Source organism: Staurois parvus, unplaced genomic scaffold, assembly GCF_062004578.1.
Source record: "Staurois parvus isolate SC_StPar_1 unplaced genomic scaffold, SC_StPar_1.0 ptg001014l, whole genome shotgun sequence".
NCBI classification, from domain to species: domain Eukaryota; kingdom Metazoa; phylum Chordata; class Amphibia; order Anura; family Ranidae; genus Staurois; species Staurois parvus.
This window is the reverse complement of record NW_028318810.1, coordinates 1,385,703-1,407,481: the sequence shown is the minus strand read 5'-3', so window position 1 is coordinate 1,407,481 and position 21,779 is coordinate 1,385,703. Positions and strand designations below refer to the sequence as shown.

At 43.2% G+C, this 21,779-nt stretch overlaps 1 protein-coding gene across 1 annotated transcript in view; it reads right to left on the bottom strand.

The window, feature by feature from the left end:
• Positions 1 to 2,855: 2,855 nt before the first annotated feature.
• The window catches only part of RAVER1 (ribonucleoprotein, PTB binding 1), a 36,754-nt gene continuing 17,830 nt past the window's right edge, over positions 2,856 to 21,779 (bottom strand). Inside the window, exons 6-14 of the mRNA XM_089657633.1 lie at positions 20,420 to 20,517; positions 19,492 to 19,600; positions 16,100 to 16,251; positions 12,048 to 12,129; positions 11,834 to 11,952; positions 10,271 to 10,348; positions 8,717 to 8,842; positions 8,532 to 8,615; positions 2,856 to 7,210 (exon numbers count right to left, since the gene is read on the bottom strand). Of these exons, the coding sequence (XP_089513759.1) occupies positions 7,064 to 7,210; positions 8,532 to 8,615; positions 8,717 to 8,842; positions 10,271 to 10,348; positions 11,834 to 11,952; positions 12,048 to 12,129; positions 16,100 to 16,251; positions 19,492 to 19,600; positions 20,420 to 20,517 (995 nt within the window). The 3' untranslated portion in view covers positions 2,856 to 7,063. The remainder of the gene's footprint in view (positions 7,211 to 8,531; positions 8,616 to 8,716; positions 8,843 to 10,270; positions 10,349 to 11,833; positions 11,953 to 12,047; positions 12,130 to 16,099; positions 16,252 to 19,491; positions 19,601 to 20,419; positions 20,518 to 21,779) is intronic.

Below are 21,779 nucleotides of genomic sequence, written 5' to 3'. Positions count from 1 at the left end.
GACAAGAGATGGTTCAGGACATTCTGCTCATTTGACTGAACTTAAGAAAACAGTAAGAGGTTATGGATTGGAGCTATATTTTGTATCCCTTTAAAAGCAACAATTGTACCCACAGGTCTGGGATGTTTGTGATCCAGAGAAACAGCCATTCCCCTTCTCTTAAGAGTCAGGGTGCTTCTGCACTCAGAAGGCTTTGAGGGTAGATATGGGGGATTTTGTGTTTCAAGTCTTGCACCAAAAAGGAGCAGCTGAATGTTGACGTACCAGTTGCAACCTGAGTAGGGCATTGTGGTGCTGTGTTATTACAGGAGGAAGCATCCTTCTATCTCTTCAAATCTTTGAAGAATTTGTCAAGTGCCTCAAAGTAATGTCGTCCTCTAAATTGCATAGGTGTGAGGCATCTGTCACAGGCAACCTAGATTGCCCAAGATTCTGCCCATCTAAACAAAAATCAGAGCAATGTACCATAACTTGTTCAGCTTATCCAAGCAAACCTGAAGGCAATTGTTCATCCAAATTTCAGTCATGGAAGACAGAATTGTGAGAGTTGTTAATTGCCCCAATTCAATCAGCAGCAAATAGAAAATGGCAGCAATAGCTGGTTGTAGATCCAGGCCTGCAAGTAAAGAGTTTCAGTGTCTCAGACTTTGTCAGCATAATCTCCGATTGAAGGAACGTGTTCTATAAGACAACAGAATGTTTAAGACAGACAGCAGGCTCTGCTACTGAGCAGACCACCACTTTTTGTGAACTCTTTTTCTACTGGATAGGTGCCAGCAATGAGTATTGGAGGGGTGAAAATCTTTTCTAGTTTAGCCCACTAGTCTTAAATTGCCCAATCCTTTTATTCATGAACAGGGAATAGCTTTTAGGACTTGGCAGGTCTCTTAGTATCAAACAGTGCATGGCAAAATGGAGAAGCACATGCAGCAATGCCAAGGCTTTTTACACACAGCAGACAGAAGTGTATCAACATTGGCAAGCATATTACATGACGCTATAACAGCACATGTATAGAAGCCTGGGTGTGAAAAAGATTTTTTAGCCTAAAAGGTTTTTGGGTCTTCTTCATTCCCCTCTATGTCTACCTTGTAGACCAGGCATATAGGGAGCTGACTTGGGTGGAGAAGGAGCCTGGTGCTTTTGAGCCCTGGATGGCTGTATTAATGCCATTCCAAAGAATCATGGCATGGTTGCTGAAAAATCTGCCTTAACCCCTTAGGGTCCAGGTTGTGTCTGAGAGCTAGACTTGCATGGAGACTGGTGTAAGAATCTTTCACAGGTGCAAGGGAAGCATCATCCTAAACAGTTTGAGTGTAGGCCTTCAGCACAGTAAATGGTTGCTTGAGCTGTGCCATTGAATCGCCTAGGTCTAGTTTCCACCATTGCTTTCAGGGAAGGTTTGCCCCTGTAGAGTATTCAAGGAGTAGAGTATGAAACTGGGGTAAACATGCCCAAGAACAGAGAAATATGAATGGTGACTGTCCTGTAGCAAAGTCCTCATGGCTGGAGGAAGCATCTGCTAAAAGGCTCTAGGCCAGGCGTGTCAAGCTGGCAGGGCTCCTGCTGTTCCAAAACTACAAGTCCCATCATGCCTCTGCCTTTCAGAGGCATGCTTGTAACTCTCAGCCTTGCAATGCCTCATGGAACTTCTAGTTTTGCAACAGCTGGAGGGCCAGCAGTTTATCACTTTTGCCTAGAGCAGGGGTGTCAAACTGAAACTTGTGTGTGTGGGGGGGGGGGGGGGGGGGAGAGGGGAGTTGCTCTACATTAATTTTTTTTCCCCTAGTTGGAGCTTGTAAAGCATTACATCTGCAATCAGATCGCAGAGGCCATGCAGGACTCCTGCAAACTTTGCTTGTACCTCATATAGGCCGACAGATACACTGACAGGAAAATACAATGAACTACAAGCAGTCAGCTGCAAAGACTATTGGCTGCTTTTCTTTCATTTTGTGAATGGGGAAACAAGTACCATATGGGGCTCTGACCACATCTTTTTCCATTTAAATAGTGACAGGAGAAGATCCCCTACTTGATGTCACTAGAGGCAGCTGAGCAGGCATGGGAACATGTAACATGTTCCCAAAAGGTGAACTTATCAGAAACAAGTTTGTTAAAGATTTATCCACTTGCCTACTGGGCACTTCCACCCCCTTGCTGCCCAGGCCAATTCAGCTTTCAGCACTATGAATGATAAATTGTGCGGTCATGCAACACTACCCATATAAAAATTTTTATCATTTTGAAACAGAGCTTTCTTTTGGTGGCATTTAATCACCACTGGGTTTTTTTTATTTGATAAACCAAAACCTGAAAAAAAAAAAAAAAAAAAGTTATAAAATTGTAATTTCTCGTTCACTGATATGCGTTGAGGCTGCAGTGATGGGCACTGAAAGTCAGTCAGTACTCATGGCACTGATAGGCAGCTCTGATGTGTAGATGTCCCCTCTGAGGAATGCAGATTTCAGTCTCTCCTCACGAGCGTCAGCGTGACAGCTCATGAGGAGAGAAATGCTGATAACTGGCATTTCCTTATTTACATGCAGTCAGCTGTGTGGACACAGCTGATCACATGACCGAGCCAAAGTCATCAGCTCTTTCCACCAAGTGCCAGGGACACAGCACACCACACTGTTGCACATGCGGTTAGAGCGGGAGGGTGTTGTAAGACGTCCTCCCCAAACCAGCTTGCGCCAGTCATTTCCTTATATGGTGGGTGGGAGGTGGTTAAAACATCAGAAAGGCATTCAGCAGTTAGCCTTTACACAAATAAAATGTTATCTTATGCATCTTACCACCCCAAAAAAAAAAATTAAATAAAAAAAAATTCCACAACACAAAAATCCATGCCGTGTTTTCATAATGTTAAAATTTTACTTTGAAAAACCATTCATAAAATTTCCAGCAAGTAAAAACAGTCCAATCACAGGAATAGATTAAATGGTCCATTTACACAGCACTGAAAATAATCTTATGTTCTGAAAAAGGTTTGTTTAGCTGCTCTGATAAAATGTAGTACAAATCTGAATGTCATTCAGGTAATACAAAAAAAGGTGACAGCAACATGTTACCAGAAGTAGAGTAAATATGATGTGAAGAGATTGAGCCACTGGAGACCTCCCAAAGGCAGGCCATGCTGCAATCTAGTACAATGTACAGAATGAATTGGACAGGGTCATCTCTGGTGTATATAGAAGAGTCTTTGTACATAAAGTATAAAAAACAAAAAAAAAAAACCAAAAACCACAAATCCAACCAAAATAATTCCAAAACTAACAAGCCTACAATATTTAAAGTAGAATCCCCCAGAGTAGTGTGCTAGAGTAACTCCTGCATATGTACCTGCTGCAACATCATACCAGATTAAATTCCCCCAATTTTTTTATCATATTAAAAATAGGGGGGTGGGGAACAAATCCCCCCCCCCCCCCCCACACACACACAGAACACCTGCTTGACTGCAACAGGATTTGTTCTACAATGCCCATGACAACTTAACAGAACTTTGGTACGGGATCTAATGCCCTTTAGGAAGGACAAATAGCAAGCATGTAATAACAGTAAGATGTTCATTGTACAGGAAAGTCTCACAAGCCTTTAAGGCCACAAATATTATAGCTTAGATTTCCCCAATTACAGCCAACTGTCCCAATTACAGTCAGTGGTCTTACAAAAAAACAACAAAAACAAAAAAACCTAATTATAAAATTTAGAAATGTGCGCAGTGAATTGCATTTTGGAGTTATAGAATAGAGAGACCAACAAAAATATACATCTTCAAATAGTGATGAGGCAGATTGTGAAGTACAGTACAAAAAAATAGTCTGCAAAACTTGTGAAGACACTTTCTCCTTATAAATAGTTTTAATTTGCAAAAAAAAAAAAAAAATGAATTATATTATATATCCAGCAGTTAAATCCAAGTAAATAAGTGGAAACACAGAAATAAGATACAAGTGAATGAAGTTAAATAGATTCAGGCAAACAATCACAGCAAGAAGCAAAACCCTAAACAGCAATAATTGGCCAAATCTCATTAGCATTTTAAAAGCAACACAAAAATAGACTCAGACCTGTGTAATCTGCCAAGTTCACTATTCATGGCACAAACTTGCTTCAGCAGCTGTTGAGTCTGCTTTGAACCAAGCCCATATACTTCACAATGTAGACCTTGTTACATCAGGCTCCACTCACACTTGTACAACTAAAAGTTGTGCAACTTTGCAGGACAAGTCACATCCAAGTCGCACCCATCCAAAGTCAGACCCACTGTTGCATGTAAAAACATTCAGGTAAAGTGTCCATGCAACTTGAGGGTTACACTGAAGTCAAGTTGCATGAAAGTCAGACTAAAGTAGTGCATGAACTACTTTGAAGTTGCTGCAACTTAAGTCATACATATTTGAATGGTTAATGGGAGACATGGAGTACTACTTGTCATGTGCAACTTGTCATGCAACTTTGATTTCCAAAGTCACAAGTGTGAATGGGGTGTCAGGGGCCCTTTAAGAATCAAAAAGGAATAGGGAGCTGCATATAAGCTGCCAGTCCAACACCATGGGTAGAAAACCGCTTCAGCTCATCTCCTCTGAAGCCATGCCTGTACTGACATTTCATTCTTCCACAGGTTGTCATAGGCATAGACCTCCAACTAAGCCCATGGGAGGGCGAAACACAGGTGTGGCTTGGTTGGGAGGAGACAAGCTGAAGCTTTTTTTTTGTTTCCATTATTAAACATATGCCGATTGCGCTGGCAACTGGTGTGCCGTTCGCTATTCTTTGATACTTGGCAGACCAGACAAGCCCTGTTGGATGCAGGCACACAGCAGCATTGAAGCCACTGGGCTGTTGCATGTTTGTGCTTGGAGCAGTACTCTTCCATTATTTCTCATCATCATGGGCCCTTTGTGGAAAGGGCTGTGATTGACAGCTGCTTTACAGCAACACTTAAATATTTTTAAGCTTGCTTTTTTATTTTCAATTGTTGGCAGAGTGGCTTGTTCATTGGGTTGTACACCCCTCAAGGAAAGATCATGAATCAAGGGCTTGACCAAAGTATATCTAGCCTGTAATGTGTACTGTATCATCCATAGTATATAATGAAGATACAAAGAACACAGGCAGTAATGCAGGCCATAGACGGGTTATTGGCCAAATTTTTGTCCGCATGAAAAATTGGCCGATATTCACGCCGTTAGTGGGGCCAACCTGTTCGAGGATCTTCTGGTTTAGTTTTATTGGTCATGCTGGAAAATCCACAAAAAACGGCAGTTTTTCTTGGACATTTGTGGCAGTATCGGCAACGGGGCTGACCGATTTTTCATATAAATCGGCCAACAAACAGCCCATCTATGCATTACTCAACAGAACTACAATTTTTAGCCAGCCTCTTAGCCTGTCCTGGCAAAATCAAGACGTGGATGGACCTTCACCCACCAGAGCCCTCAGCAGAAGCAGGTATTTAGTGAAAAATAAGAAGCAGACTAGCGTGCTACAGAAAGTTGTGAAAACCCCAAATACAAAAACACTTCTGGGGTTCTAGTGGGGCTTCTGCTTAGCTACAAGACCATCATTCTAATACAATTTACTCAAGTTCTGAGAATCTGGACAAACAGAATTCCTAATCCCTGATGAAGAGACCTCTAAACATGTAGCTTTATTAAAAAAAAAATAAATATGAAGTATTTTAGTTCTGAATTCTAGATTGGTGGTCCTCTTTCTAGACGTTCTCCCATACCTGGAACAAGTATGCAGCTCAGAAGAGTCAGGTCTGAGTTTGCATAGCTGTTTCAAATTAGGTACAGCTACTGAAGCAAGCCACTCATGCCAGTCAAGAAACTAACATTCAGAAACAGAGGTCACAACGGCAAGCGCCATCTTCTTATTGCATGATTTACTTCAGAGTACAAGGCAATAGAAAGGCTGGTAGGGAGAGGTAGAGCAGACATTAGGCTTTATTTTTTCGGTCCTGGATCATTTAGTGCTCTTAGGAGATGGGGTTTAAACTTTACTATCCTTTTATGCCATGGGGGGGGCAACTAAAAAACAGTTGGCCTTCATACAACTAAGCTCAGTCATGCAGGTATTCTTTGCACCAATAACAGTCATTTCAGCATTGACTTCCTTACTACCTCAGGGATCATTTATTTCCCATCTCATTTGGCAGAGAAATGTCTGCTCAACTAGGAAACTAAACATCAGGAAGCATAAAAGAATTAAAATGCAAGTTGGCATTTGATAACAGATGTCATTAAAAAGAGTGACATACTTTTAGAACTTGAGGAATTATCAAAAATGTATAGTTTTAAAAACTCCTAAAAGCCATTTCAAAAGTATTCATGGTGCCAAGGTCATACCTGCATTTAGGTGGACTAATGTTAAGCAGGGACATAAGAGCATTCTCCCACCAGGAAAATTTCTCATCTCTTTAAGCAGGCAAGATGTCTCCGGAAAAACCATTTCATCACCCTTCCTTGTTTTTTTGGTGAGTTGTTATAGATTCTGTCAATTGCATGATTGCTTTCAACAGAACTGGTTGCATGAGACAACTTGTCAAAGATTTCTAACTCAGCTGAAATTTTTCTTCCCTAAGATTATGCTAATGTGGATACTGATGAGGAACCCTTATTTGGCTCAGAAATGCAACAGTACAACATGACAAAATGGAGAGAAAGACTGACTACCACATGGCGCAAAAAGAAGAAAAAAAAAAAAATTGAGGCAGCATTTACAGGCACTACAATTAAAGACAGACATCTTAAATAAAAGTGTAGCCTTTCAACTACATGACGACATTTAAAACCTTTAAATAAAAACAAAAAAAGTAAAAAACTAAAATTTATTGCAGCATGAAACGTGTGTTTAGCACACAAGCTTCTGACAATGTGACCAAGTTTCTTAACGCCCAAGCTGCAAAATCACAGCCTACCCTCTCTGCTTAGGCGCTAGGAGTTGGTAATAAAAACTAAAAACAGGATAAAATTAAAAGCCTCGAGGTAATGTAGCTGCGCAGCAGGCACTTGTTTGTCATCTAGAAAGCAGCTCTCAGATTTTCCATACACTAGAATATCCTCTTGCGTTTCATATAGGAATCTGCATAGTGCCCACCGAGGCCTTGAGAATGCTGTCCAACATATCCTCCCTCAGGACTTGGCTCAGGGGATGGGATCAAGTGAGAAAAACCTCGTTTTTGGGCTCCAATGGGAGTCTGCAAAGAAAGGGTTTAAAAGTTTAGAAATGGTGCCCTATGGCTATTTCTTGTATGTCAACTAAAAGAAACTGCAGTGTTGGACTTGAGTTAGTCTCCATAACATAGGACCAAGCTCTTTAGTTCAGAGGTTAAGAGGGGAGGACGTTCTGTAGTCCAAGTTAGGAGAGCAGCCTAGGTTGCCAACAGAGCTTTGAGAGTGCTAGAAGATAATAAAAATAGATATGCTTGGAGTTGGGCTACAAGGTTAGTTTTCCAAGCCGTGGCAGTTTTCCATGCCTTAAAGTGGTTCTAAAGGCTTGAGTGTTTACCTTCATGCATACTATGCATTAGGGTTAAAAAAAAAAAAAAAAAAAAAAAACTTGGTGCAGCTCCTCCCCCCCCCCCCAATGCACATCACTGGATTGAGATGGGGCACAGCAAGTATGACAGCAGCTACTCTCCCCCCTCATTGGCTTACACAGCAGCAGGAGCCATGGTGGGGCAGGTTCACACTGTGTGCATAGACAGCTCAGGAGAGAGTCTGCTCAAGTGCCTCCAAAGCAGGAGGCTTGCTACTAGGGCACTTGGCAGGGGGAGGAGACAGGAGCACCAGCATGGGACCCAAAAAGGTTGTAGCTATGGGAACATGTTGCATGTTCCACCCTAAGGATAGGTTCACATATGAGTTAGGTGGTGCCGCTGCGGATCTGCTCAAAAATCCATGCAGCCGCACCGGAGGAATGAGAGACCCGTTGGCGGGTGCCATTAATTCTAATTGCACACCCCCTGCACTGGAAATTGCAACCGTACTGGGAACAGAAGTTCCTGTGCAGGCTGTGGTTTCAGAAGTGCAGGGACTTCTCTGTGTGTCATAGGGCACAGAAGTCCATTCAAATGAATGGGCTCTTGTGCCCCTGCAGAATGCAGACCGCGGATATGTGAACCAGGGGTATGAAGAAAAAAAAAACGAACATGTAACATGTAACATGTTCCAAAAGTTGAACTTATCCCTTAACATTTAACCAATTCTTCCTGGAAGGGGAAGAGTGTTCAAGTAGTTTCTGCTCCATTAGTTGTACCCAGCATCTCTCCTGTTCCCAGATTGAAGAATAAGGCTGCTGGAGTCTAGGTCTGCTATCTGCTTCAATTTGCAAACAGCGAGGAGGAAATCTGAATGATCTACGCTTTTTCCCTGAAGAGGTTTTTGCCCAGGACTACACCTCATGAAATGTAGTCCACCTGGTAAAATACATGCCCAATATTCAGAGGTCTGCAGTTTCCCCAGTGAAGAGAAAGGCAAGAACAACCCACCACATTACAAACACAAAACTAGTCTTACTTTACAGGAATTTCCAGAAGGTAGCACTTGATCTTCGTAATCCAGAAGCACTCTTCCTGGACTGGTAGGAGGCATGCCCACAGCCTGCAGAAAGACACCAGTTTGCATCAGAGATAGTAAAAATACAGCCCAAATAACCACAACACTCCCATTTAAATAGCTTTGTTCAAGCACAAGCTTCTCACTTTGTTCAGGTGAGTCTGGTGCAGCCCAGCCTGCAATCCATTGGTGAAGTAAGAGGTAGAGGATCCCGCGCTAAAAGGAGGCAGAGGAGCTGGCATACTGCTACTGCGCTCTCGAAATCTTGAAACCTGTAGAACACATTCCTGGGTGATGCTTACAGTTACAGATCCAATGGTTTTCTGACTGATGAAATTTTAGATGTTTAAAAATGTCAGTGTACACTTCTAGATATGCTGTTTGCTTGGCTGTTCTGATCACAGATAAACACAGCTGTTGAACCTGTCATAGGCATGCATCAAGGGTACCACCTACACCTGCCTTTACACCCCCCCTCTCCTTCCCTGGGTCACCATCCAGTGGAACTGTATGGGTCCTATTCAAATAGGAAATAGCTGAGACAGTCAGCAAACCCCCATCTCTTGTAGAAGTCTCTCAGAATTCTCTTGTAGACAAACCATTAAAAAAAAAACAAAAAAAAAAAAAAAAAAACCTTCAGTATAGGGTGGATGCTGTTGGGCCATGTGGGCAAGAAATCCCTATAAAAATGGATAGGGACACAAAATGGACGGCCGGCCCACCCACACCTATGCAGGTTGCACTTGACCAGTTTCTGCAATTCGTTTTGCGTGGTTTCTTTGTTTTTTTTTTTTTTTTTTCTTGTTGCTAGGCAGATAAAAAAACAAACAAAACAATACATGCTTTTCTGCAGTGTTTCAATTGAAGTCTATAGAACCAAAAAAAATGTTTTTTTTCTCCTTTAAAAAAGGTCTGACCCTTTCCTCAAAACGCACCAGGTGAATAACAGATGTGAACATGTCCCATATGAAATCATGTTAAATGGACTGTACCGTGTTTCTTCAAAACTCTGCAGAAAACACTTACATGTGAACCTAGGGTAAGACTGCCACTGCCTGTAAATCACCGCTAAGGTGAAACGCACATGTCCTGATGTCATCCTGTGCTCTAAAAGACCACACAGAGGAACATTAAGTGGGGCTGACATCTTCCCAAACAGGGGCACTTACCAGTCTACACTGTAGGGCCTAGTAGGCCCAAACCTCACCAGTCACAGTGGGCATGCTCTACGCCCCTCAAGGATTTCTGCCCTGGACCTGAAAAGCACCCTGGCAGCCATCAAAATCAGGTAGGTCAGTGTTTACTGCCCACAGAACCGAGCGCCAAAACGGCAGACATTACAGGCCTTCCCCCGCTCTTGTATGCAGGGTCCGGTTACAATCGCTCTTAGCGCACCAGCTGTAGTGACTGATCCAGATCCAGGAGCAGGCATGGAGATAACAGGAACACAAGCCTCCATAATAAAGGTCTTCAGAGAGACTCAGGAAAGCATCCATTAGACAGTAGCACAAAACGCAGGCTTGGCTGAGCTTGGAGGGGTTACACCAGGACAGATTTTTCCCTGGCCAGTGTCCAGTCACCTTAAAAAAGGTGGCAGAATAACTCATGTAGTAATGACTATTAACTCCCCGTGTCCTGTGATATGATGAAAGAAATGTCTGACCTGTTATTGAAGCTTGGCATCCACAACTAATGTTTACCTTATTCCTGGGCTCCAATGTACTCAGGTTTGACACAGTACGGTCTCGGTTTTGGGAGAAAGATCGTGGGGGTAGCTCCTGACAGGGGGAAAAAAAAAAAAAAAAAAAAAAAAAACTTACATCACAGCCAGACAAATGTGTACACACATTTAGAAGTGTCATCAAGAAGTGCACCTGCCATTTACCTGGAGACTATACAGTGTATCGGGTAGCCAAGGTAAGCACTGCTTTGTTTTTACAAAAGTGAAGATGCAATTGCAAATGATTTTGTAAATTTGTCATATTTCAAGTCTGCTAATGCTCGGTCAGAGTTTCATTTAGACATAGCAGTGCATGGTTTGATAATTTGCACTATAAAAGTTTAGCTATATCCTATTCTCTTCTGGAAAGTCTTTACATGAGATTTTGAAGAGCGTGTGGGACTTTGACCATTCAGGCAAACGAGCATTTGTGAAGTTGGTCACTCATGCTGGATGACAAGGCCTGGCCTAAAATCAGTTCAATTTAAGGTGATCATTTAAAAGTCAGGACTCTGTGCAGGACTAGTCAATACCGCAACCTTGCCGGTTTGTAGATAGGGGCACAGTCATACTGAACAGAAGACGCCTTCTCAAAATGGCTACCACAAAAGGCTGGAAGTACACAATCAATGGAAAGGTCATTGCAGGTTACAGCATTAACCGTACTGTGACAGGAGTGACTTTGGGTGGGGGGCCCACAGAATCCAGCTCACTTTGGAGAGGTGGGGAGACCCCCGTCTCAGCTCCCCATAGCCCTCTGTGTAAACACCCTGTGCCTGTGGGCTTTGGGTCAGACTGTGTAGACATGTTTAGGAGATAAGTGGGGTGGGGGTTGTTGATTGTGTAATGTTATATGGCTGCATCCCATTGTTTGGCTTGGGAGCAAACTATTATGGTGTGTGTGGAGAGGGGGGGGGGGTCTCCAGCAGCCCTCCCTCCTGATGGGACTGTCTGCTGGTGTGAAGTTTGAATACCTGTGTGTTACTAAATGTAGATTACCCCGCCCTGTGTCATAATGCAGGGGGGGAGGGAATTGTCCCGAGTGAGTATATATCTTGTATCTGTGTTCAAATAAAGTAATCTACCTCCTGGTTTACTTCAAGACTGGTGTCGTCTAGTCTTGTATGATTGGCTGTGGTGTGTTGTCGGTGCTTGGACAGGGAAGCGGTATACTAACGGAAGTACTCAAGTGCAGTCTGGGTCGGTTCCATCACAAGTACCCTTCACTAAAACCATCTGAACAAGATTCGGAGGGGGACCATAAACTATAGCATTGGAGCAGTCTGATAGTTTGTGGCTCCATGTTTAACGGTTTAATGGAACACAACACAAGCCTTGCCACTTGCTCTACTGTAGTTCTCCCATTTTCCGGTGCACCATGTTTCCTTCAGCTGTCACAGCAACATGTAGAGGAGAGTCGAAGAATCAGGGTGAAATGTTATATTACAAGAAGGGTCCAACACCCATACCCCCTTCCACAAGATATTGTTCACTATAGAACAGACATGTTCACTGAGAGGACAGTGCAACATGGTCTACTTACTGTCTGAAAATCAAAAGGATAGCCCTCTGTAGGTGTCAGCATGGACTCCTGCAAGGAGGCAAGAGGAACCCTGGTCACTGCAGATTTTTGCTTGTAGGTTGCCGGTTTACTTGCTTGACCTAAAAAAAGAGGCGGAACAAAAAAAAAAAAAAAAGTTAGACAGTGTGCAAATATCAAACTTGAATGTGTTTACTTCTGGTCACCTGCTGCATACCCAGTGAGGCTGTGCTCGGGATCCGCCCATGAAAATTCATAAACTGCCCAGGATGAACAGGTGGTTCTCCAAGGAGCGACATCTGTAAAGGTTTAGGCAAGAACACATTGTAAATCATATCCAACTGTCCAGTTGCAGGAGAGGAAAAACAAAAAAAACAAAATTTGGTTACAGCTGAAACATTTGACACCTAGTGGGTCCTGGAGAAATTAGTTGCCACATTGGGGTTTATTTACTAAAGCTGGAGTGCGCAAAAATCAGGCTCACTTCTGCATAGAAACCAGCTTGTTCAATTAAGCTCTGACAATAAAACCTGGAAGGGGATTGGTATCTATGCAGAAGTGAGCCTGATTTTGAACTCTCCAGCTTTAGTAAATAAACCCCACTATCTCTAAATGGTGTATCATTACCTGCAGGCAGCCACTTTTAAAATCTCCCCTGCAGTGTCTCCACCATCGGATACCATCCCGAATGGCCATCTTCTGGCAACATAATGATTAAATGGCAGGGGACAGTACAGGCAAAAGGTTGGACAGCCCCCTTTTGCCATTCATACTGCTATTACTACAGTCCCACAATGCATCATGTTCTGTGAGTGGGCAGAGGAGATCCTGTCATTCAACTGCTCCTTCATTCACAGAACAGGTTGCATGGTAGGAGAATAGTAGCACAAGTTGTGATTTTCGATGAAGCACTAATATATATAAATATATATATATATATTAGTGCTTAGCAGCATATCACTAAACTGTAATATGTAATAAGTTTTTATTGGATTCAGAAGTTAGGGAGGGGAAAAAAAAACAAAAAAACACTAACTGCTTCAATACCAGTCCCTTTCATCCCCTTTCTGGCCAGGACAAATTTTTAGATTTCAGCACCGACCAAGTGCTCAGTCATGCAACCTTAGAAAAAGTGATAAATTTAAATTTGGGCAAAAATAGAGAGATTTCTTTTGGTGGTATTTAATCACCACTGGGTTTTATTTTTGCTAAAGGAAAAATTTTGAACCCCCCCCCCCCCCCCCCAACATAACAGTATACATTTTGGCTTAAATTTTCTGAACAACCATTATTTGCAAACAGATGAAGAAAAATGCACACTGCTAATTTTTTTGGTGAACACCCAAATGAGAGTTTATTATATAGTTTGAAGGAAAGTTAGGAGTCCACAATCTATGTGGAAATCGATCAATCCTGATGTACTCATTGAAGTCATTTCTTGCGGCCCTAGAATGTCTGAATATTAACCACTTCCAGTCGACACTTTTACCCCCTTCCTGTCCAGGCCAATTTTCAGCTTTCAGTGCTGTCACACTTTGAATGACAATTGCGCAGTCATGCAACACTGTACCCATATACATTTTTTAGCATTTTGAGACAGATAAAGCTTTAATTTTGGTGGTATTTATTCACCACTTGGATTTTTATTTTTTTTTGCTATGCAAATGAAAAATGTCTAAAAATTTGACAAAAAAAAAAAAAAAAAGTGTCCTTGAAATTTTATTTGCAAACTTTTTATATCATAAAAACAATGGCCAAAATGTATTCTTTAGTAAAAAAAAAAAAAATTAAAAAACCAAATTAATTTATAACCAAAATAATAATTTTTAAACATTTTTTTACATACCGTCACCCTAGCAGTACAGTGTCACCATGGTGACACTGTACTGCTTGTGGGGGGTGATTAAGATTTTTTTTTTTCACAGATTGCTTTTACATCCTTTATGGGTGTAAAAGCAATCATTTCTCCTACTCTCTGGCTGCATTCTTGCAGCCATTGAGAACTACTGAGTGAGCTGCGATTGGTCACAGCTTGTCACATGGTACAAGGCTGTTGTAAATAGCCTTGTACCATGTGACTTGCGACATTGCTTACGTGTGAAATCTGTGAATGATCAGAAGTGACATCTTGCTTACTACTCTGCATGTGATAACTGATTGGCCAATCAGGGATCACATGATTGGGACCTCGTACAGAACTCCCATCCGACGATCAGTGTTCCACTGTGTCCGGAGGACACAGCGGGCACCGGATCGCGGTGCTGCGCACTCCCAGAGAGCACGCACAAGCAGGGTGTGGGGAGGCCATTTATAAATGGCCACCCGACCCTGCACTGCCATCATCCAGCCGTTTATATACAATGGCCAGACGGGAGGTGGTAAAACAAAACAACAACAAAAACCACTTTAGGGATGGCTCTGGTCTAGGCTTTCTATATTTTGCAATCACAGCAGAGTCAACAGGGATCACCAAAATTTCTAAACAAGTTTACGGTCCTTCAGACTTCAGGGGGGCAGACTGTGCCTAGTAGGAGGAAACCATGCCTGATCTTTGGTATTGGGGGGGAATAGTTTGTGTCAGTAGAAGGAATAGAGCCCGATTGTTGGGGTTTGTGGCAGGAATTATGCCTCAAGGTTCTGGATAGAGGCAAACAAAAAGGGCCACATCCAGCCTGAAGGCCGCAGTTTGGAGACAATTGGTTTAGAGCTATAAACTAACATTAGATCTCCCTTTCAGATTTTTAGGAGGCATCCCATTTCCATGAACTGAGAAGGAAGACCGGGTGAAGATTTAATCCTAGTCAGCACATCGCTGGAGGGATCAGTTTTTTTTCTAGGGAAGTCTGCCATAATATGCTAGTATGTGGTGCCTGCAGGGGGACCAGTTTTCCCCAGTCAGTTTAATACCCCTTTAATGCAGCTCTTGGCACCTTCTCTTGAGCATGCACATCTTCTGCTCTCGGAGGCTGCGTGGTGTAATATAGCCATACAAATCTCAGATCTGTATTAACAAAAATACAAACCCATTTCCATTTCATGTGTGTATTTAGTAGTGCGACTGGAGGAACTGTAAAAGTCCAGCTTTAGCGGACACCTGTCACTGGGATAGAAGAGAGGGAATCTCCCCAGTGGGGACAGCTGGAAAATCCACATAAAATGTTTTAACGGTTCCCTACTTGGCTATTAAAAGAAGAAGCTGAACACTGGTTTTGTCTGAAGGTCCTCATTAATCCAGGCCATTACATAGCCAGTAGTCACTTTCAACTGGCCTTGTCTGATGGAGGTGTCCATGCTTATTCTAGCAGCTTCTTCAGCATCTATATAATCCAACATTTGTAGCCACATGAGTAAAATGGCAACCTAACCCACTGACATACAAACGTTTAGCTAGAAAGGACAACTGGTTTACAAGCAGCCATCTATGTCAAACAGAACCATTCCTAAATTGGCAGGACCTTTGTCAAACAATGCACTCATCTCTAACCCCCCCATATTCTGATTACAGGGCAAACCTTGAGCCAAGCAACTTGGGTGATTAACCCCTGCTCCAGTCCCCAGGGCACCATAGGGATTGATTTTAGCCCTGGTTCACACTGATGTGGTGTGGAATTCACAGCATTTCCTGCGCAAATTCCACACCACATCAGAATTGCAACTAGTTCATGCGAACCGCTGCAGGTGTGTATGTTAAAGTTAACACCCTGAAAGCAGTCAGCAAAACGGGGTGCGATGTGCAGAATCTGATCGCATAGGTGTGAATACTCATGCCATCCGATTCTAGGGCGGCCAAAAAAAGGGTCCCGCACGTTTTTTGGTGCAGAGCGATTACAGCCATACAAAATGCAGTTCCTTTGCGAATCACAAGCAATATCCCACACCAGATATAGGTGAACCCAGGCTAATTGATAGAACAGGTGGTTCTGCAAACATCACACCTCCCAACATGCTCATTGACAAACATCCACTTCGGCACATCCCAAGGGTGCAGATTTACTAGTATTGCCTTAAAATGTTGGGAAATCTTCTGGACACACATTAAGAACAAAGAACGGGCAGTGAAATGTCTAACATTACAGAACAAGTCCACTAAAAATGTCAGAACAGGTAATGAGAAAAGCTCTTGTGATGGAGTTTCTTCCCTATGGGAACACAAAGCAATAAAATTGCAGACACATCTAACATTTACAACAAGACTAGTTGGACTGGAGCTCCGCTTTAATAACAGCCCAGCAGTACCTTACCACTGGAGACTGGAAGTTTTGTACGTACCACCGGCTCTGTGGTCTTTGGCAGCCCACTGAGAAAGGAGCTCAAAACAGGGGTAGGTGGGGGGCTATCCCAGTCTGGTGGCTGAGGTCCTAAAAACTGCTGTAGCTGGGGGGTACCCAAATCAGATGGAATACCCACAGCTGGAAGGGAGCCTAGAATTAAAACAAAATAGAAAACGTCAGCTGTCACTGCATCTCAAGACATGTAACAGAGGCCACAATGAGATCACATTTGAGAGGCATACATACAAGTCTTTGCTATGAACTGATATACTACAGTATTTTTAGCACGGTCTAGGCAGCTACCAGTGTCAGATTTTATGGGGTTTTTTTATTATAGCAAGTGAGAAGAGTAAAAAGGACAAACGAAAAGGAATTGCCATTCGTCTTGTGTACAGAAGCCAGGAGGAAAGAAAAAGCAGGGACTTTACCCCATGAGATGCTTGGCTTCATGTCCTAATCCACACCATAAAAGTGATAGACTTCTCCACTCTTTATACACACTTCTATTAAACAAAAAAACTCCTAAACCCAATTTATTGCATTAACTTTCAACACCATCCAGAACGTTTGGATGTAAAGCAAACTGCCCATTTTGCATAAAAAGCCACCATCCAATTTTCTTTGATTTAGGGGTTTTATTTTTTTCTGAATTCATATTTTAAAATCAGCACACGAATTGACTGAGGGAAGGGCAGCAGAGAAGCCAGTTAGGTTCTGCTGCATTGCACACTGCTGTCCAGATACTGAGGGCATCCTAAAATGGATCTAAAATCTGAAGTAAAAGCATTACTAAATCAACAGTAAAATCAGTCCATATATGTAGTAAAGCATGCTTGGTATACGCTACACAATGCAGGGGATTAACCCCTCAGGTTTCAAAGGCAGTTTGATCCTGTCTGAGCCTCCCCTTCTACTATCCCCAATCCATCTGGTAGTACAGAGCCCTAGGAGGCAATCTGCACATGCTCAATTTGGCATGTATTACACTTTTTATTTTTATATACAGCTGATGAGAAAAGTTAATTAGCATTTCAATTTTCAGGTTGTGTGTACTGTGGGAGACCAGATATAGTGAATACAGGGTCCTGAGTTTAGGAACACTAACAAATTCCATACAAAATTACTCAGCACCACAAAATGATGCTTGGTTCTGTATTCTCTCAAAGGGGTGGTCCTGAGAGATGGAACCAAGGAGCTGTGCTCAGAGGTGGGTAGGAGGCAGGAGAAGAGAGACTTGAAAGGGGGAGTCCTTGCACCTCAACAGAAAAAAAGCCCTGGCTAAAAGGATTCTGGACTGCTTGCCGGGTTCTGGGTTTAGTACAGTGGGGCAAAAAAGTATTTAGTCAGCCACCAATTGTGCAAGTTCTCCCACTTAAAAAGATGAGAGGCCTGTAATTGGCATCATAGGTAGACCTCAACTATGAGAGACAAAAGGAGAAAAAAAATCCAGACAATCACATTGGCTGATTTGGAAAGAATTTATTTGCAAATTATGGTGGAAAATAAGTATTTTGTCAAAATCAAAAGTTCATCTCAATACTTTGTTATATATCCTTTGTTGGCAATGACAGAGGTCAGACGTTTCCTGTAAGTCTTCACAAGGTTGGCACACACTGTTGCTGGTATGTTGGCCCATTCCTCCATGCAGATCTCCTCTAGAGCAGTGATGTTTTGGGGCTGTCGCTGGGCAACACGGACTTTCAAATCCCTCCAAAGGTTTTCTATGGGGTTGAGATCTGGAGACTGGCTAGACCACTCCAGGACCTTGAAATGCTTCTTACAAAGCCACTCCTTCGTTGCCCGGGCGGTATGTTTGGGATCATTGTCATGTTGGAAGACCCAGCCACGTTTCATCTTCAATTCCCTTGCTGATGGAAGGAGGTTTGCACTCAATCTCATGATACATGGCCCCATTCATTCTGTCCTGTACATGGATCAGTCGTCCTGGTCCCTTTGCAGAGAAACAGCCCCAAAGCATGATGTTGCCACCCCCATGCTTCACAGTAGGTATGGCGTTCTTTGGATGCAACTCAGCATTCTCTCTCCTCCAAACACAGCGAATTGTGTTTCCACCAAAACAGTTCTATTTTGGTTTCATCTGACCATATGACATTCTCCCAATCCTCTTCTGGATCATCCAAATGCTCTCTAGCAAACTTCAGACGGGCCCGGACATGTACAGGCTTAAGCAGGGGGACACGTCTGGCACTGCAGGATCTGAGTCCCTGGCGGCGTAGTGTGTTACTGATGGTAGCCTTTGTTACGTTGGTCCCAGCTCTCTGCAGCTCATTCACTAGGTCCCCCCCCCCCCCCCGTGTGGTCCTGGGATTTTTGCTCACCGTTCTTGTGATCATTTTGACCCCACGGGGTGAGATCTTGCGTGGAGCCCCAGATCGAGGGAGATTATCAGTGGTCTTGTATGTCTTCCATTTTCTAATTATTGCTCCCACAGTTGATTTGTTCACACCAAGCTGCTTGCCTATTGCAGATTCAGTCTTCCCAGCCTGGTGCAGATCTACAATTTTGTTTCTGGTGTCCTTCGACAGCTCTTTGGTCTTCACCATAGTGGAGTTTGGAGTGTGACTGTTTGAACTTGTTATCAGTATAAAAGACACCTGTCCACAACCTCAAACAGGTGCCATTGATACAGGTAATGAGTGCAGGATAGAGGAGCCTCTTAAAGAAGAAGGTACAGGTCTGTGAGAGCCAGAAATCTTGCTTGTTTGTAGGTGACCAAATACTTATTTTCCACCATAATTTGCAAATAAATTCTTTCCAAATCAGCCAATGTGATTGTCTGGATTTTTTTTTCTCATTTTGTCTCTCATAGTCGAGGTCTACCTATGATGCCAATTACAGGCCTCTCTCATCTTTTTAAGTGGGAGAACTTGCACAATTGGTGGCTGACTAAATACTTGTTTGCCCCACTGTAACACCAACTTGTCCTTGACCTTTAAAAAGCCATTTCAAACTTAAAAATAAAATATGGAGAATGCTTTATAGGTCCTACTTCTCTTGTGGATCGCAGGAGTGCATGTGTGTGCTCTCCTGTGATCCAGAATCTGCTGACAACCAGCTGATGTCCAGAGTCACTCCAGGCTCTGGAAGGATCCCAACCATATTGTTGGGATTCACATAGCTGTTTGATGGACAGCTGGCTCCAATTCAGAGCATGTGGCTGAGAGCTGAAGCCAGCTTAGCCTGACCCCTGTCCAGCCCAAGACTCCATAGAGTGCTGAAGCAAAGCTAAAGTTCACAAGTACCTCCCCTTTGCTTCTTGGTGCCAGGTCTTTGGCGGGTGGAGAACGCCAACTCCCACGTATGCACATGGGAGTCAATTCTGTACAGAGGTGTGCAAAAAAGGAAACTTCCCCATCAGCAAATACTTACCAATTCCTAGATCTGGTAGGATAGGTTTTCCTGGAGGAGTGAGTTGGGGTGATAGGCCCAGAGCTCCATATAATGTGGCAAGGGGGGAGTCACCTAGAATTCCAGGCTTCTGCAAGAAAGTCAAATACATATTACAAAACAGAAACCTGCTTTTCAGAGGGTGAGGAGCAGACATCCCATACTCTCCAGCTGTTTAAACCCTAAAAAAACTGAACCAGCCATCCCATACACCAAAAAGCGGTCTGTGTTTGACTGCGGAACCGCCCACCAAATGCAATATGCAGTTTACTTTTTACTGCAGCATGTGTACAGCCCTCCTACAAACCCCTGGCCGAGCATGTGAACGAGACCCAACGTGTCAAGTCCCATTTCTACAAATACTTTTCTATGCATGACAATATTGTGATGGCCAGACAATGAGATTACATGCATGTGGAGCCCACAGTAAACAAGACAATAAAAAGTCAAACAATTTACAGCCCTCATTGCGCATTAAAGCAGCACGGCATAAAGGCTTCATGTCCTAAGGACATTGTAAAACATCCTGGACTTGAGTGGTTAAAATGCTTTCATGGCTGCAGCCACGAGCTTGGTAGCTTTTTTTTTAGCCAGTGGACGGCTCTTCAGTAAAAGTGATCTGAGCATTCCTCTGGGTAGCCCGGGACCACGGTAAACTTCCCTAATAGTTCGCTACCCGATCTATGACTAATTCACCATATATATTGTAGCTGGGGAAATGCTAATAAAAGCACAGGGTCCGATTTGCTGTACAGGAGGACAGGGAGACATTAGGAGGTCAACAGTTAAAGCACCCCCCCCCCTTGATATGTTTGGTAAAATGGGTTATGTCAAGTAAAGAGATGCCAAAGATGGATTCTCTCCCGCCCAAAAAAAAAAAAAAAAAAAAAAAAAAGGAGAGACCATTTACCTGTGTTGGGCTTTGTGCCTGCAGTACCAGCTGCAGGAGAGCAGTAGAAAGAGCAGGATTGGCCAGAAGAGACACCGCTGGAGCTGCACCTAGGAGTCCTGGAACAGGTACAAAGCAGAACAAAATTGAAAGACACGTGGAAGGCAGCAGGCGAACACACACTTTATGTACTCAAGGGTCTCTTTGGAGCCACACAAAGCGTATAGTGGGAAAATCAAATCCCCAGCTTGAAACCTGTGGACAGATGCTGCAAACCAATTCACTGCCAAGGATCAATAGGCCTGTAACCTTAATATGGGAGCAGCCATCCAGCTGAAAGAAGTGTCTACCAAGCAAGACAGCTTCGTGGAAAGTGATCCCCCCCCCCCCAAAAAAAAAAAAAAAAACCCACCACACCCTTGCAGAAAGAAGCATTGGTGGAGGGTGCAGACTTCTGTATGCCAGACAACATAGCCCAGCTCTTCTTTTGAAGACCACTACTGTGGTATTGCTCCATGGGGCACTGCAGCTCAAACACTCCAGCAAGTGAGTTGTCACATACATTATGGAACTCTACAGACACATGTCAGACAAAGAAAAAAATTCCCAGCTCACTTACCAACCCGCCTGCTACAAATCAAACTGTCCGGTTTAACATAAAATAAGTACTTAAACGAAACGCGTCAGGGAAGAGCCTCGCCGCGCTGACATCACGCCGCACGTGGGTCCGGCTGCCATCTTTGTTTTTCTTTGCATGCCAGCTTACTATACCAGTCAGCCTGTTTTTGCCATTCACTCAGCTGTATAGGCACCATTGCAAGCTGATATTGACATTTGTATGTCAGTTGGCCGACTTCATGTCAGGTTGTGATTCTGCATCTTTTGGGCTAATTTTTAGCGGAATATATTCACGAATTGCCAACAAGTCTGTTGTAGCTGATATAGGACTATTGAACGTAAGAGGTTCTCTACCTCTATGGATATTTGTGCTTGACACACCATGCCATGTCTAAAATATACTACACTATCAGCACATCCTTGTTTTTTGCGGCTTCATTTTTTGAGCCATTTAAGGTGGAGTGATACCTTTGGTACTTAGCGAGACAAAGTTGCTGGATTTATCTGGAGGAGTTGTACCTGTGTCCTGGATTGGTTTACTGCGAGGTTTAGAGCGTGGTCCGGTGTCTGAGCCATTCGAGCCCCCGCCCCCAGGGTGTTGACCAGAGCCATGATTACCACCAGGGTTCTCCCTCTCAGGATAGGATATTTACATCCGCATTAAGCTTGCGCTTCTGGTAAGTGCAAGCATACCCCATTTCTTACATCACAAGAAGTCACCTGCACTGGATTTTGGCATACTGAACTTTTTATTGGAATTTAG